Raw genomic sequence first — 15809 nt, 5'->3', positions numbered from 1 at the left:
CCCCCTAAATGCCACAACCCATTTTCTCTTCTTTGAGGAACGATGTTGTTCAACGTAAAATGACGGCGCAAATCTGCCTGTCTCTGTAAAATACATATTCCCTATTCAGATTGAGTTCAGCTTAAAATTCTAATCAACAAAGTAAAACCAACCAAACTTCTCAACTTTCTATACCCTAACATTTAAACGTACCATGTTCTGTGCTAATTTTATCGTATGTCAGTCGATTCATAAAGAGCTATAACATATTCCCTACATTTAACTTTAGGTGACTTTCTCTTCTATAATACATTTATTTAGATGCGACTCCCATCTTAATACATTTTTCTAGCAGATAATTTTGGGAATTTGCACGATCTTCAGTCTATCTTCTGCACAATTTTTCAGGCGTACGACCTCCAGATGGCAGGGACGTATTTTTAGATCCGGCTCGTAGGACCAATTGTTAAAGGAATTAATTTGCTCTATGTTTTAATATCCAATTAAAATTAAACACTCTGTCAATTCATAAGGATTTGTAATTCCCTTATTCTATAATGATAGACAGAGCCCAGTCTTAAAATCAGACAGCAGAGTTTATTCAAGAGAGTACTCAGTACTTACACATTTTACCACAGGTTATAAACTGAAAATGACGTCAGCGTTTTCTAAATGTTCCGTCTCTTCTTGACACTGGTAGAAAGGCTCTATACTTCTCAAGCCTTCCCTCCTCGCCTAGAGCCAAAGTCAGCCAGTGTAGATAAGCATTCTAGTCAGTCTGGAGATATAGTTAATTCATTTGTACCAAGGAACAGACCGTCATTGTTCTAAACTCTTGACCACATTCACCACATTATATTCAGTACTGGGATCAAGAAAGAAAATTCATACATGTACAGTAACATAATAGTATTCTGATTAGTACATATACAGTACCATAATAGTATTCTGATTAGTACATCCTGATTGAAATGTATACATAATTAGTCATTATAGATAAAAATTCCCTTTAACAGAGTATAACAGAACTCATATGGCAGGCAAAAACCTGCGAAAAAATCCAACCAGGAAGTGGGAAATCTGAGGTTTGTAGTTTTTCAACTCTTTGTCTATCGAATATGCAGTGTCTTTGGGGTCAAATTGCACTTCCTAAGGATTCCACTAGATGTCAACATTCTTTAGAACCTTGTTTGATGCTTCTACTGTGGTCTGGCAGAGTGGCAGGAGCTGACCACGCCCATTCACGTGAGAGTTAGCATGAGTTCCATTGCATTTCTGAAGACAAAGGAATTCTCTGGTTGGAACATTATTGAAGATTTATGATAAAAACCTCCTAAAGATTGATGCTATACATCATTTGACATGTTTCTACGAACTGTACTATAACTTTTTTGACTCTTCGTCTGAACTAAGCAATCGTGCATTGAGCATTTGGAGCATTGGATTACTGGGCTAAATGTGCAAACAAAAAGGAGTCATTTTGGACAAAAATTATGGACATTATCGAACAAAACAAACATTTATTGTGGAACTAGGATTCCTGGCAGAGCATTCTGATGACGATCATCAAAGGTAAGTGAATAATTATAATGCTATTTCTGACTTCTGTTGACTACACAACATGTTGACTAGACAACTACACAATCTGTTTGGGTTGTTTTGGTCTTTGGCAAAGCTTTTTTTAAATATGACACAGCGGTTGCATTAATGAGAAGTTTATCTAAAGTTCCATGCATAATAGTTGAATCTTTTAGCAATGTTTATTATGAGTATTTCTGTAAATTGTCTCTCAGCAAAATCACCGGATGTTTTGGAACTACTGAACGTAACGCATACTGAGATTTTTTTATATAAATATGATCTTTATCGAACAAAACATACATTGTGTAACATGAAGTCCTATGAGTGTCATATATGAAGATCATCAGATGTTAGTGATTCATTTATCTCTATTTCTGCTTTTTTCTTTGGCTTGAAAAATGGCCTTGTTTTTCTGCCCCTAGGCACTCACCTAACATAATAGTTTGGTGTGCTTTCGTCGTAAAGCCTTTTTGAAATCGGATACTTTGGTGGGATTAACAACAAGATTACCGTTAAAATGGTATAAGATACTTGTATGTTTGAGGAATTTTAATTCTGAGATTTCTGTTGTTTTGAATTTGGCACACTGCACTTTCACTGGCTGTTGTCATATCGATCCCGTTAGCGGGATCTCAGCCCAAAGAGGTTTTAAATCTCACTACATGGCCTGGTGTGTCAATGTCAGGCTGGGACAGGATGTGGAGTGCATCCTGCATTTTTGGGCACCATATTTTGGACACCTTGTTGTCGGGGAAGAGTTTATCCTCTTTGTTTAATTTCCCATTTGGGTCAATGAGGATGGCCACCTCAGTTGGTTTTACCAGAGTAGTTGGTTTACGGTCTGGGGCTGGGGTACACAGGGTCTGTGTAGAAGGAGGGGTGTGTGTGGGGGACCGGAGAACTTCTCTCTTTAGTAGGTGTCCCCATATGAGCCTCCTTGCTGACTGGGGGTGTGGGTGAAGGGTTGGTGAGGGGCTGCAGTTTCTCTCTATGAGTCTCTACAGTCTGCTCTATGTAGTGTGGTCTGTGTGGTCTGTGTAAAATAACAGGTTTGTAACAGTCCTGTTGTGTGAGCAGTCTGCAAAGAAAGTATCCCGGTTCTCCATCAGAGTTCTGTGTTTAAAATGGATTCTACCCTTCTCTGACTTGATTTCTGCTTGAAATTCAAAAGTCTCTCAGTCTGCTGCTGCTGGTGTTGCCAAGGTTACCACCAGTAAACAGTTGGAGTTAGATGGTAAGCTAGCTGGCACATTTGACACACGTGTTAAACTCACTCTTGACAACTAGAAAGTTATACAAAGTCAGGAGCTGTTCTTCTGCATGACTCTCTCTCTCTCTCTCTCTCTCTCTCTCTCTCTCTCTCTCTCTCTCTCTCTCTCTCTGCATGCTGGGAGTGATTGGTGCATGCTGGGAATTGTTTGAGTGAAGGAGGTTGTGTGTTGTGGAGAGTTAGATATTCACATCTTTCTTTCGGTTTGCTATTTCTTGGTGGCATTTTTTTTTGGTTTTCTTCTGTGCATGATTAAGGTTATTATTTTTACTTTTTTTGTTGTGGTAGAATTACGTTTTTTGTTTTTCGTATCGAAATTACCCTGATTTTGGCGGGGATGGCAGCCCGAATGGGGATGCCGTCCCTGTCACTTCGGCACGGCTTCAGGTGTGTTACTGAAGCTACTGTCACGGTGGAGGAGTTTCTGGTCGCCGTAGGAGAGAAGGTAGGGTATGAGAATATTGCTTATGCATCCCGGATGAATAAAGCTGTGGTGGTTTTTCTTAAAGAAGAGTGTCTTGTTGATCGGATGGTTGAGCATGGTGTACATCTTAAAGGAATGTTTATTCAAGTTACGCCGCTTTTTTCTCCGTCAACAAGGGTAACGATTTCAAATGTACCACCGTTTATTCCAAATGAGCTATTGGAGCGGGAGTTATTGCACTTTGGGAAGTTCGCTAGTTCAATTAAGGTTGTTCCGTTGGGTTGCAAACACCCGGGGTTGAAACAGGTAATGTCATTTCGGCGACAGGCGTTTATGTTTTTTGATTCACCGGAGCAGACTTTAGAGTTGTCGTTTAAAGTCAAGTATGACAATAGATTGTATATGGCTTATGCTAGTACGGGTAGTCAACGGTGTTTTGAGTGTGGGGATGTTGGTCATAAGCGACATGCTTGCCCGAAAAGGGAGAAGGCCGAGGGAGGGGCGCAGGTGGTCATCGTAACGCCTGGGCCCACTGATATAGGGAGAGGTGGGCCGATAGCGGCAGAGCAGCCACAAGCACCTGGTGCTGAGGAACAAGTTATCCGTGTTGAGGGCACGGGGTTGCAACTTGTATTAGAGGGAAATGTTATGCTACAGAAAAGTATTGTTGTAGAAGGTAAGGATGTATCTGAAGAGCCAGTTCCTCAGACTGGTGAGCAGGTGCCCAGTATGAGTGCTGGGGTAAAGGAGGGGATTCATGTGGAGCTAGGCTCCCAGGTAGTGGAGGAGATGCCCACTACGAGTAATGAGGTACAGGAGGGTTTTCATGTGGAGCTAAGCTCCAAGGTAGTAGAGGAGATGCCCACTACAAGTGCTGGGGTTCATGTGGAGCTAGGCTCCCAATTAGTGGAGGAGATGCCCACTATGAGTAGTGATGTTCAGGTGGGGCTAGTCTCCCAGGTAGTGGAGGAGATGCCTGGTACGAGTGGTGAGGTGCAAGTGGGGAGTGTTGAAAGGGATGTGGTAGAGGGGAGTCAGTTGTCTGTGGTCTCAGCTGAGGCTCAGGAGAATGATATGGATATCTCTTTAGATATTACAGCTGCTGGCGAGGACTCAGTTTATGATCTAGAGGAGGTAAATTAGTTTTTGAATCAGACTTTTGGGAAATCTGTCAAATTGGCAGATTATTTTGATGTTGATAAATTTGTGAGGTCAGCTGTGATATTACAGAAGACGGTGGGGTTAGACCAATTGAGTGAGAAGAAGCAGTTTCGCTTGAGGAAATGTATTACTGCTGTTGCAGCAACAAAAGGTGGTGGGAAACGTGGTCAGGTTAATTAAGAGAATATTTAAATAATGATGATGATCATGCCTCATAGGGTGTCTTTTTTCTCTTTGGTTTCTCTGTGGTTTCTTTTCTCTTTTCTATATGGAGGTACTAAGGGTAGGTTCTCTCAATATTAATGGGGGAAGGGACAGGAATAAGAGGGCTTGGGTATTAGAAGTAATAAAACAGAAAAGGCTTAATGTAGTTTTCCTACAGGAGACACACAGTGATGAGGAAAATGAGGTTGACTGGGGTATGTGGTGGGAGGGGCAGCATGTACTAATTCATGGTACTAATTTCAGTGCTGGGGTGGCCATCTTGTTTTCCTCAGGCTTAGGGGTGACTGTGGTATCTACAACATAGATTGTCAAAGGTCGGGTTTTATTGGTCAAGGTGGATGTTATGGGGTTTCTGTTTGGTTTTTTGAATGTTTATGCTCCGAATGAGGGTATTGCTATATTTGATCAAGTAAATGAACCTTAAGACAGTGTGATCAAGAGGGGTGTATGGTTTTAGGGGGTGACTGGAACTGTACAGTGGATCTTACTGTTGATTGCACCGCTGAAGAACCTCACCTGCGGTCAGCCACTTGCCTGTCTGGCCTATTAACTGAGTTTGAGCTTTCTGATGTGTGGAGAGTAAGGAATGCAAAAGTTAGGCAGTACACATGGTTAAAAATTAATGAAGGTCGTGTCAGTGCAGCAAGGTTAGACAGGTTGTATGTATCTGATCACTACTGTAGTAGGGTTGGAAAGTGTGCCATTACTCCTGTGGGTTTCTCTGATCATCATATTGTTACTGTTGATATTCACTTGTCCTGTCCACGACGGTCATCGCCTTACTGGTATTTTAATGTTAAATTGTTACATGATGTCATGTTTTGTGACAGGTTTTTGTTGTTTTGGGAAAAATGGAGGGGTATAAAAGGGAATTTTGAGTCCTTGAGACAATGGTGGGAGGTTGGGAAGGCCCAAATACGAGTTTTTTGTCAACAATATACTGCTCTGTCTCAAATTGAGGTTAAAGAGACTATCAAGGCCCTTGAACAGGACATCAAATCTACTGAATTGAAGCTGCTCACTCAGAACGACCCTGGACTAGTCATGAACTTAAAGGACAAGAGACATGAACTGAGGTCGTTTCTGCATGAAAGAGTGAAGGGTGCCTTGATTAGGTCTTGTTTCGCTTCCCTCAAGGATATGGATGCTCCCAGCGCTTTTTTTTTCAACCTAGGACAGTCGAAATTTCAACGCAAACAGATGGTCTGCCTTCGTCTCCCTGATGGGAAGGTGACCACGAATGATATTGAAATGCGTCAACATGCTGTGGATTTTTACTCATCCCTTTATAAGGCGGAGGATTGTGACTCTTTATGTACTGAACAGTTGTTACACGGTCTTCCTCAATTGGGACCTGAGCAGAGAGTCGCATTGGACGCTGATATTACACTGCAAGAGCTGTCCACAGCAGTTATGCAGCTCTCAACAGGCCGAGCCCCTGGCATCGATGGTTTACCATCTGAGTTTTATAAGCACTTTTGGGGGTCTATTGGGGAGGATTTTTATGAAGTGCTGTGTGAATGTTTTCATGAGGGTTCTCTTCCTGTATCCTGTCAACGTGCGGTGCTTTCACTGTTGCCAAAAAAGGGGGATTTGGCTCTCATAAAAAATTGGAGATCTGTTGCCTTGCTGTGCGCAGAATACAAAATTGTTTCTAAATGTCTCTCAAACAGGTTGAAAGAGTATCTGGGATTGTTGATCCACAAGGACCAGTCCTACTGTGTACCTGATCGCTCTATTGTTGACAACTTGTTTCTGATAAGAGATGTTTTAGACATTTGTAAACTGTCTGATGTAAATGTGGGTTTACTTTCGTTGGATCAGGAGAAGGCTTTTGATCGTGTGGACCACCAGTACTTGTTTAAAACAATGAAAGCCTTTGGGTTTGGGGATGTTTTTCTGTCTTGGGTGAATTTACTGTATGCTGGAGCCTTGTGTATGGTGAAGGTTGGTGGTGGTTTGAGTTGCCCCATCCCTGTCGAAAGGGGCATCAGGCAGGGATGCCCAATTTCAGGGCAGTTATATAGTGTGGCGATTGAACCAATGCTTTGTTTTTTAAGAGCGAAGCTTACTGGTTTCTCTGTGCCAGGTGTAATGAAGGGTCCCACGATAGCACTGTCTGATGACAGGTTCTCTCAAACACTTTAAAGGTGTATGAGGGGGCCTCCTCAGCTAGAGTCAATTGGGGAAAGAGTGAAGCGCTGTGGGCAGGTCAGCTTCAGATGGGGTCCGCTCCACGGTTACCAGGGGGGCTTCAGTGGGGCAGAGATGGAATGAAGACTTTGGGAGTTTTTCTAGGCTCCGATGTCTTTCAGAAAAAGAACTGGGAGGGTGTAGTGGAGAAAGTGTGTGCCAGACTGTCAAGGTGGAAATGGGTGTTGCCCCAGCTGTCCTATAGGGGACGGGTCCTGGTAGCTAATAATCTTGCTGCTTCTACCCTGTGGCACAGACTAATAATTTTACAGCCACCAAAGGGTCTGATACAAGAGCTTCAGAGGACCCTTGTCAATTTATTCTGGTCTGGACAACACTGGATCAAAGCTGCAGCCCTGTATCTGCCACTGCACGAGGGTGGGCAAGGCCTGGTGGACATTTCCTCTAGGATCATTGCTTTCCGGCTCCATGCAGCCCAGAGATTGTTGTACAGAGACGGTTCTAGCTGGGTCGAAACAGCCTACATATTGATGAGGAGAGCGGGCTGTTTGTGCTTAGACAAACATATTTTCTTCTTAAAGCTGGAGGGGGGTGATTTGACTGGCCTGACTCCATTTTATGAGTCTGTTATGCAGGCTTGGAGAGTCTTTGTTAAGTCCCGTAAGACCGGCACGCCACCAGGGATGTGGCTTTTTGAAGAGCCTCTTTTTCATAACACTGCCATCCAGTCCAGTGTTCGGGGTTCAGCTAGCCTACGTTCATGCCTATTAGGCGTGGGGTGTACCAAGCTGGGTCATCTGATGCGGAGCAGGAGCAGATTGGAGGAGCTGAGAGAAAGAGCGGGGATCCGATCATCTCGCCTACTGAGGAAGGTCGTCGATGAGGTCTGCGACTCCTTGCCAGTGCTTCATCTGCAGTATGTGACTGACATTTCCAATTCTGATCGGTGGAAGGAGGGTCTGGATTATGTGTTCCCTGCACTGATTGTTAGTGCTGCGATGGGGGCATTTGAGGAGGACGCGGGGATGCTGCTTTCCTTCGATACCCCGGAGCTGGGGGAGTTCAAGGAGGTGGGAAAGAAGGCCATGTACAGAACATGTGTGAAGGTGTCCCATGCCTCTTCCCTGGACGGGGTAAAATCGACGAGGTGGGCGGATGTGCTTGGTCCAGGTGCTTCTCCAAAAGGCTGTTGGCGATCATTATATAAACTGCCTATTGATAAGAGGACAGCTGACCTCCAATGGAGGATAATACATGGAGCTATAGCCACCAACATGCATCTGGTACACCTGGACCCTACTGTTGGGGAGGGGTGTCCATTCTGTGCTGAGTATGAATCTCTGGCACATGTTTTTACTGTGTCCCAGGTTGGTTGGGATGATTGAACTGATCACTGATTGGTTCTCAACGTTGGGAGAGGTTTTCTCTTCCCAACTGTATATATTTGGGCCAAAGTACAGGTTCAGTCAAAAGGGTGTAGTTGTGTTGCTTAATTTTGTGTTAGGGGCAGCAAAATTAGCGATATGGAAGACCCGAAAGAACAGCATTCGGGGACAGGGGTCTGTGGATGTGGTGGGAATGCTGGAGGGAATGTTGGCAGCGAGACTAAGGGTTGAGTTTGCCTATTATAAACTTGTTAACAATATTGATCTGTTTTTGAGTATATGGGGTATTCAAAGGCTGTTGTGTTTTGTTATTGTGGAGGAGGAATTGGAGTTGTGTTTTTAATTGATGTGTAACTGTGGTTTTGTATGAGTATTTATTGTGTGATGGGCCCCCAGACCCAATAAAGAGTATTTAAAACTCAAACTCTCTCTCTCTCTCTCTCTCTCTCTCTCTCTCTCTTTCTCTGTCTCTCACGCTCTCTCTGTCTCTATCTCGCTCTCTCGTTCTCCCTCACTCTCTCTCTCTCACTCTCTACCCATCTCGCCAATCCATTTAGCCACAATTAATAAAATAATTTAAAGTACAGTATGATGTAACATTGTCTGAATGGATCCATCTGATGATGTTGAAGAACAGATACTGTATCTCCTGTAATACACATTACCTTCAATAACATCACCCTCACAGGCTTTCTCCAATTACCCCCAATTACCTGCTCCCCAAGTTATCCTCCAATAACAAGTCCCCAATTAACCCCCTTCCTACCCCGTCCTCCCTACAAGGTGGCCGTGTGCTTGTTTTTTAGCCGGGGGCTCATTTCTCCCTATATCAGTAGCTCCCCTTCTCTCCTCTTCCTCTCCCTCTTTCACTCTCACACTCTCTGCAGGAGATGCCAGACTGACAGACACTCATCCTCTCTCTCTCTCTGTCTGTCTGGCTCACCAGGATAAGGCTTGCTGTTGCCAGATAGGGCAGAGGTAGAACAAGATTTTGTGTGTCAATCGCTGTTTTTTCACATCTGGTTACAGGTGTCTGTGGTGTATATTTTCACTGATGGCACTTTTTGTTAATATCGTTCTGTTTACAGAGTGTTCTGTCTGCAAGTTCTTGGTTTGGTCTCTCTCCAACAGGTGACGGAACTCTCCCAGTCTTCAGACTTGTCTCTCTCCAGGTGATGAGCCTGTGTGGTTGGCTGTGGCTGCTCTACTGTCTCCATTTCCTTTGGTCTGTCTGGGGTCTGGATGGAGGTGGAGAGGGGGCTTGTCGGCTGGAAGCTAAGCCTGTCTCCGGCAGTGTTTATCGGGCAGGAGATGTGGTCATTGGGGGCCTGTTCCCGATCCATGTAGAAGCCCCTCTACCAGAGCAGGAGTTCAGGAGCATTAAGGGAAATTCTACCTGTACAATGTATGCAGCTTGTGTGATAGCAGCTTTTTGTCATTGTGTTTTCACCTGAAGGTAATGTGTATTCAGTTTAACTCTCATCTCTCTGTTTCTTCCTTTCTTCTATCTGTCAGGTTCAACCAGCGTGCTTACCGCTGGCTCCAGACTATGATCTTTGCTGTGGAGGAGATTAACCGTGACCCAGCCCTCCTGCCTAACCTCACCCTGGGGTTCCTGGCATCTGACACATGCCTGTCAGAGGGCACCACCCTGGGGGCGGCCCTAGCCATGGTGACCGGCAAGGAGGCCTCTGTGGTGGGCACAGAATGTGGCACAACCCCTGAGGTTCCCGTCATCATCGGGGATGCCCGCTCCTCAGCTTCCATCGTGGTGGCACAGACCCTCGGGCCGTTTAATTTACCCATGGTGAGGCAGGGGTTGGATTACAGGTTGGGATGAGATGATGACTCTTTTCACATTACATTTCAATCTCTATCTAGATTTCTCTCTCTCTAACGTTTACTTTCCTTCTCCCTCTTCTCTCTGTCATTTACAAATTATAATTATCCTTAACTCTCTCTCTCTCTCTCTCTCTCTCGCTGTCTCTCTCATGATCTCTCTCTCTCTCTCTCTCTCTCACACTCGCTTCTCTCCCAGGTGAGTTACTTTGCCACCTGTGCGTGTTTGAGTGACACCTGGAGGTACCCCTCATTCTTCCGTACGGTACCCAGCGATGCCTTCCAGGCTCGGGGCATGGCCAAGCTGCTGCGTCAGCTGGGCTGGGTGTGGGTGGGGCTGTTGTCAGGGGATGGTGACTATGGCAAGTTTGGGATTCAGCTGCTTCTCCAAGAGCTCCAGGGATCTGGGGTGTGTGTCGCCTACTCTGAGGTCATTCCCAAGGTACGACCTCACTCTGATGATCCGACAATGTACACTCTCTCTTTTGCTCTATCTTTCTCTCTCTTTCACTCTGACTCCCCGTCTCTTCTAATCTAACATATACGCTTTCTCTGATATTCTCTGACTCTTTTCCCTTTCTCTCACTGATGGTCATCTCCAAGGTACCGTCTAAGAGACAGATCAGGCACATTGCGGACACCATCAGAGGATCTACTGCCAGAGTGGTGGTGGCATTTGTAGGATTCCTAGGTCAATCAGGGGTGAGCAGTTACCAGTCAGAGTATTATTAATCATTTGTAACACAGCTGTAGCAGTGTCCTTGTGTCTTACCATGTCTTGATGCCCTTTACAGACACAATCATTTCCTAATTGATAATCATGCATTTCATCTTGACTATCTAGATCTCTTTAACGATTTCATTCTCCAGGCCCTGATGGAAGAGGTTGTCCGTCAGAATATTACAGATAAGCAGTGGATCGCCTCAGATGCCTGGGTCACCTACTCTACTATCTCCTCCCCGAAAAACATGCCCTCTCTTGCCGGGACAATCGGTTTTGCACTGAAGAAAGCTGATATTCCCGGCCTGGGGACTTTCCTAACACGCCTCCATCCAGACGGGGACTATCAGAAGTCCGACCTCTTCCTGAGAGAATTGTGGGAGGAGATGTTTGGGTGTTCTCTGGGGGTAGACCCCAGCGTGACACTGCCGTCCAGGCGACAGTGTACTGGGTCAGAGGTCATACGTGAGGGAGACTTTACACCTAAATCTCAGTTTTTTGTCCTGGTTCCCAATGTTATTTCAGTAAAATAAAGTGTCAATCCTAGGTGAGGGGGAGAGCCAGTATGCTGACGTGTCTCAGCTGAGAGCCAGCTACAATGTGTACAAGGCTGTGTACGCCATCGCCTACGCCATACAGGATATGATGGCCTGTCGACCAGGGGATGGAGTCTTTAATGGTGGACAGTGCCCTGATATCAGGAAGCTTCAGCCCAGCCAGGTGAGAATAACATGTTGATCTGTTTTCAAGTTAAGAACACTAATGTTTCCAGTCAGGATACAGTGAAAACACTTTGTAAGGTTTGAATACTAAAGAACAAAAGCCACAACTGGTTCTAACTCTTAATCCTGTTCCAATGCCCTTTTCTCTTTGAGATTGTTCATTACCTGAGGGGAGTGAACTTCAGTACTCCTGTGGGGGAATCTTTCCACTTCGACATTAATGGTGATCCGCCTGCCTCTTATGACATCATCAACTGGCATGTGACCCCCGAGGGGACGGCAGAGTTTGTCCAGGTCGGACATTTTCTGTCCTCTGAGGGATCGGACGACCAGTTTCACATCGACATGGATAAAGTGGTGTGGGGTGGGGGCAGCGGAGATGAGGTGAGAACTGTTCAGTTTGGTGTGTGTGTGTGTGTGTGTGTGTGTGTGTGTGTGTGTGTGTGTGTGTGTGTGTGTGTGTGTGTGTGTGTGTGTGTGTGTGTGTGCTTGAGTGATAGAGAGAGATTTATTGAGTTTTTCACCCTGAAGCAGACATTCAGAAAAAAAGAAAGACATTAAGAAGACCAAATAAATAACAGGGGAATGGTATCTCAGCCAGAAAGTCAACATGACACTGAACGGTATCTTTTTTAACTAGGCAAGTCAGTTAAGAATATATTCTCATTTAAAAAGACGGCCTACCCCAGCCAAACCCTGAAGACGCTCTGAATCATGGCCAAATGTGAAATTGTTTGGATTTGAACCAGGGACTGTAGTTGTGCCTCTTGCACTGATATGCAGTGCCTTAGAATGCTGAACCACTCAGGGGGAACATGATACTGAATTTGAGATGTTTGTATGGTCATATTCCTGACATAGCCTCCAGAGGGGCCCAGCAAGCCTGCCTGTCTGTGTAATAATGATGATAATAGCGATGATGATGACAATAACTTCCTCTCCCCCATCTGGTAGGTCCTTGTGTCTGTATGCAGTGCTGACTGTCCCCCTGGTACCAGGCATGCGGTACAGAAGGGGAGGCCTGTGTGCTGCTTTGACTGTCTGTCCTGTGCTGAGGGAGAGATCAGCAACACAACAGGTAGTCTATCAACTGTTCTGATTCCAATATCCAATATTTTTCCTCAACCCTGATTGGTCCTGATTTGGACTCCTCATTCTTCTTCCTTCTCTATCAGGGTCAGTTGAGTGTATTAGGTGTCCAGAGCGGTTCTGGTCCAACCCTGATCGTACGGCCTGCATCCCCCAGCTGGTGGACTTCCTCTCCTACAGCGACACCATGGGCGTCATCCTGTCTGTCATCTCAGTTTCCGGGGCAACACTCACAGCCGGTGCCCTGGCCACCTTCCTCTACCACCGTCACACGGCCCTGGTGAGTTGAATCATATGATCATTTATAGAGGTACTGGACAGAGATGAGATTGTGTCATTTGATTTCTGAAATCACTCAGTCTAATTTATCTTTCTCTGTCTCGTTCCAGGTGAAAGCCAACAACTCTGAGCTCAGCTTCCTGCTCCTTCTGTCGCTCAAGCTCTGCTTCCTGTGTGCTCTCGTTTTCATTGGCCAGCCGAACCCGTGGACGTGCATGCTGAGACACACCCTGTTTGGTATAAGTTTTGTGTTCTGCATCTCCTGTCTGCTCAGCAGGACTGTGGTGGTGCTGGTGGCCTTCAGGGCCACTCTGCCTGGAGAGAACCTGATGAGATACTTCAGTCCCACCAAGCAGAGGATGGGTATCTCACTCTGCACACTCATCCAGGTGAACATCTAGTTTTTACTGTATTCTATGCGAATGTAGTTGTTTCCTTCATTGACCATATTATTTGTTTACTAGATAACTAGTTTTCCATCCACCTCCGTTCCCTTACGCAGGTGCTGATCTGTGTGCTGTGGCTGGCCTTAGCTCCACCCCGACCTGCTGAGAGGAGGGGCAGACAGGGTCGGGGCCCGAGGGTCATCCTGGAGTGTGAAGTGGGCTCTGTGGTCGGCTTCTCTCTGGTGCTGGGCTACATCGGCCTTCTGGCCTCCCTCTGTCTCCTTTTAGCCTTCCTGGCCAGGAAACTCCCAGACAACTTCAACGAGGCCAAGTTCATCACCTTCAGCATGCTGATCTTCTGTGCCGTGTGGATCTCCTTCATCCCTGCCTACGTCAGCTCTCCTGGGAAGTACACAGTAGCTGTAGAGATCTTTGCCATCCTGGCCTCCAGCTTTGGGCTGCTGTTCTGTCTGTTTGCTCCAAAGTGTTACATCATCCTTCTGAGACCAGAGAGAAACACCAAGAAACACATGATGTCCAAATAGAAACCACCAAGAAAGACATGATGTCCAATTAGAAACCACCAAGAAACACATGATGTCCAATTAGAAACCACCAAGAAACACATGATGTCCAATTAGAAACCACCAAGGAACACATGTTGTCCAATTAGAAACCACCAAGAAACACATGATGTCCAATTAGAAACCACCAAGGAACACATGTTGTCCAATTAGAAACCACCAAGAAACACATGATGTCCAATTAGAAACCACCAAGAAACACCTGATGTCCAATTAGAAACCACCAAGAAACACATGATGTCCAATTAGAAACCACCAAGAAATACATGATGTCCAAACAGAAACCACCAAGAAACACATGATGTCCAATTAGAAACCACCAAGAAACACATGATGTCCAATTAGAAACCACCAAGAAACACATGATGGACAATTAGAAACTATTACGAAACACATGATGTCCAATTAGAAACTATTACGAAACACATGATGTCCAAATAGAAACCACCAAGAAACACACGATGGACAAATATTAACTTACACTTACTCAAATCTTGGTTTAGGGCTTGTTGACATTCATTTCAACAGGGGAATGTCCATTCTGTTTGGAAACATACATTTCCTGCTATACCTTCACTATATTACTTTGTTAATATTAGAATGTGTTCTTATAATGTGTCAGAATGAAATACGTCTATATGAACAATACCAATAAAGTTTACTTAGTGTCTACTCATGCTGGAAGAGTTAGTATTGAGTCTGTCTGACAGAACTTAGACCCCCTACACATGATTCCTTCGTCACCCAGTCAGTGTGTGTGTGTGTGTGTGTGTGTGTGTGTGTGTGTGTGTGTGTGTGTGTGTGTGTGTGTGTGTGTGTGTGTGTGTGTGTGTGTGTGTGTGTGTGTGTGCATATGAGTGTGTCTGTCCCTCATCGTATAACAAAATGAAAACAGGCACATTCCACTGTCTGCTTACCCACTGTGGGAACCTCTCCACTCCCGATCACTCCCTCTTTATACCCAAGAAGACTCAAGGCTGTAATCACTGCCAAAAGTGCTTCAACAAAGTACTGAGTTAAGGGTCTGAAAATGATGTATATGTGACAGTTCAGTTTTTTTTATATATACATTTGCATTCATTTCTAACAACCTCTTTTTGCTTTGTCATTGTGCGGTTTTGTGTGTAGATTTACGAGGGGAAAAAAACTATTTAGTCATTTTTAGAATAAGGCTGGAACGTAACAAAACGTGGAAAAGGTCAAGAGGTCTGAATACTTTCCGAATGCACTGTATGTTCTCATATTTCCAGAGTTGCAGGAGGGCTTTGGAAACCCATGTATGTATTTGTGATCAGCAGCTGGAATGATTATTACATCCCAAGTTATCTACAGTTGCAATGCTGGAGTGGCATTTGGATGCGTGTCCATCACATCTGCCAGTGTCACACATCCGCATCTGCGGTGAAAGGTTGCAGAGCTAGAGTGGTGTTTGTCAGACCATGAGACCATGAGACGTCCAAAAAACTTTATTAGTCCAGTTAGGCTAGTTGAGAATAAGTTCTCTATGAGGTGAAAGGTGGCAGAGCTAGAGTGGTGTGTGCCAGGCTTGAGAAATCCCAAAGATCTGTCTTCTCAGGTAAACATCTGTAGCGTCCGATTGGTTTGACCTACAAAACTATAACTTCTTGGAAAGAGGAGACTCTCACGAACACGTTGGTGTTCTCCATGTTGCTCCACGACCCCCACAAGTATCAGGAGACTCTCACGAACACATTGGTGTTCCCCATGTTGCACTACGTCCCCCACAAGTATCAGGAGACTCGTCTGAAGCCGGTACCATCGACGTGCCAACTTCTGCTTCTTATGATACATTTTTTTTGACTGTCCCTTTTGTTATTTATGAATGTGTTATTCAATGTGTTTCTATGGGCTATAGAAGTAAAGGCCACAATATATATTTTATCAAATACATTTGTTAAATATTTGTTTTATAAATAAAGGGGTCCTACATTTTTAAAAATCAAATAGGTAAATGACCAACAGTATGACCATCTTAAAAAAATATAATGT

At 44.7% G+C, this 15809-nt stretch overlaps 1 protein-coding gene across 1 annotated transcript; it reads left to right on the top strand.

Moving 5' to 3' along the window:
• The first annotated feature begins 9276 nt into the window (after nt 1-9276).
• LOC110508053 (extracellular calcium-sensing receptor) lies at nt 9277-14526 on the top strand. Its single transcript, XM_036965618.1, has 11 exons — nt 9277-9584; nt 9695-9986; nt 10218-10460; nt 10622-10720; nt 10889-11204; nt 11287-11459; nt 11615-11845; nt 12416-12539; nt 12637-12830; nt 12940-13218; nt 13332-14526. Exons 1-11 carry the CDS (start codon nt 9355-9357, stop codon nt 13758-13760), a joined length of 2610 nt encoding a protein of 869 aa, XP_036821513.1. The 5' UTR covers nt 9277-9354; the 3' UTR covers nt 13761-14526.
• The last annotated feature ends 1283 nt before the right edge of the window (nt 14527-15809 follow it).

Source organism: Oncorhynchus mykiss, chromosome 27, assembly GCF_013265735.2.
Source record: "Oncorhynchus mykiss isolate Arlee chromosome 27, USDA_OmykA_1.1, whole genome shotgun sequence".
Lineage (NCBI taxonomy): Eukaryota > Metazoa > Chordata > Actinopteri > Salmoniformes > Salmonidae > Oncorhynchus > Oncorhynchus mykiss.
This window is presented reverse-complemented; position numbering and strand designations above follow the sequence as displayed.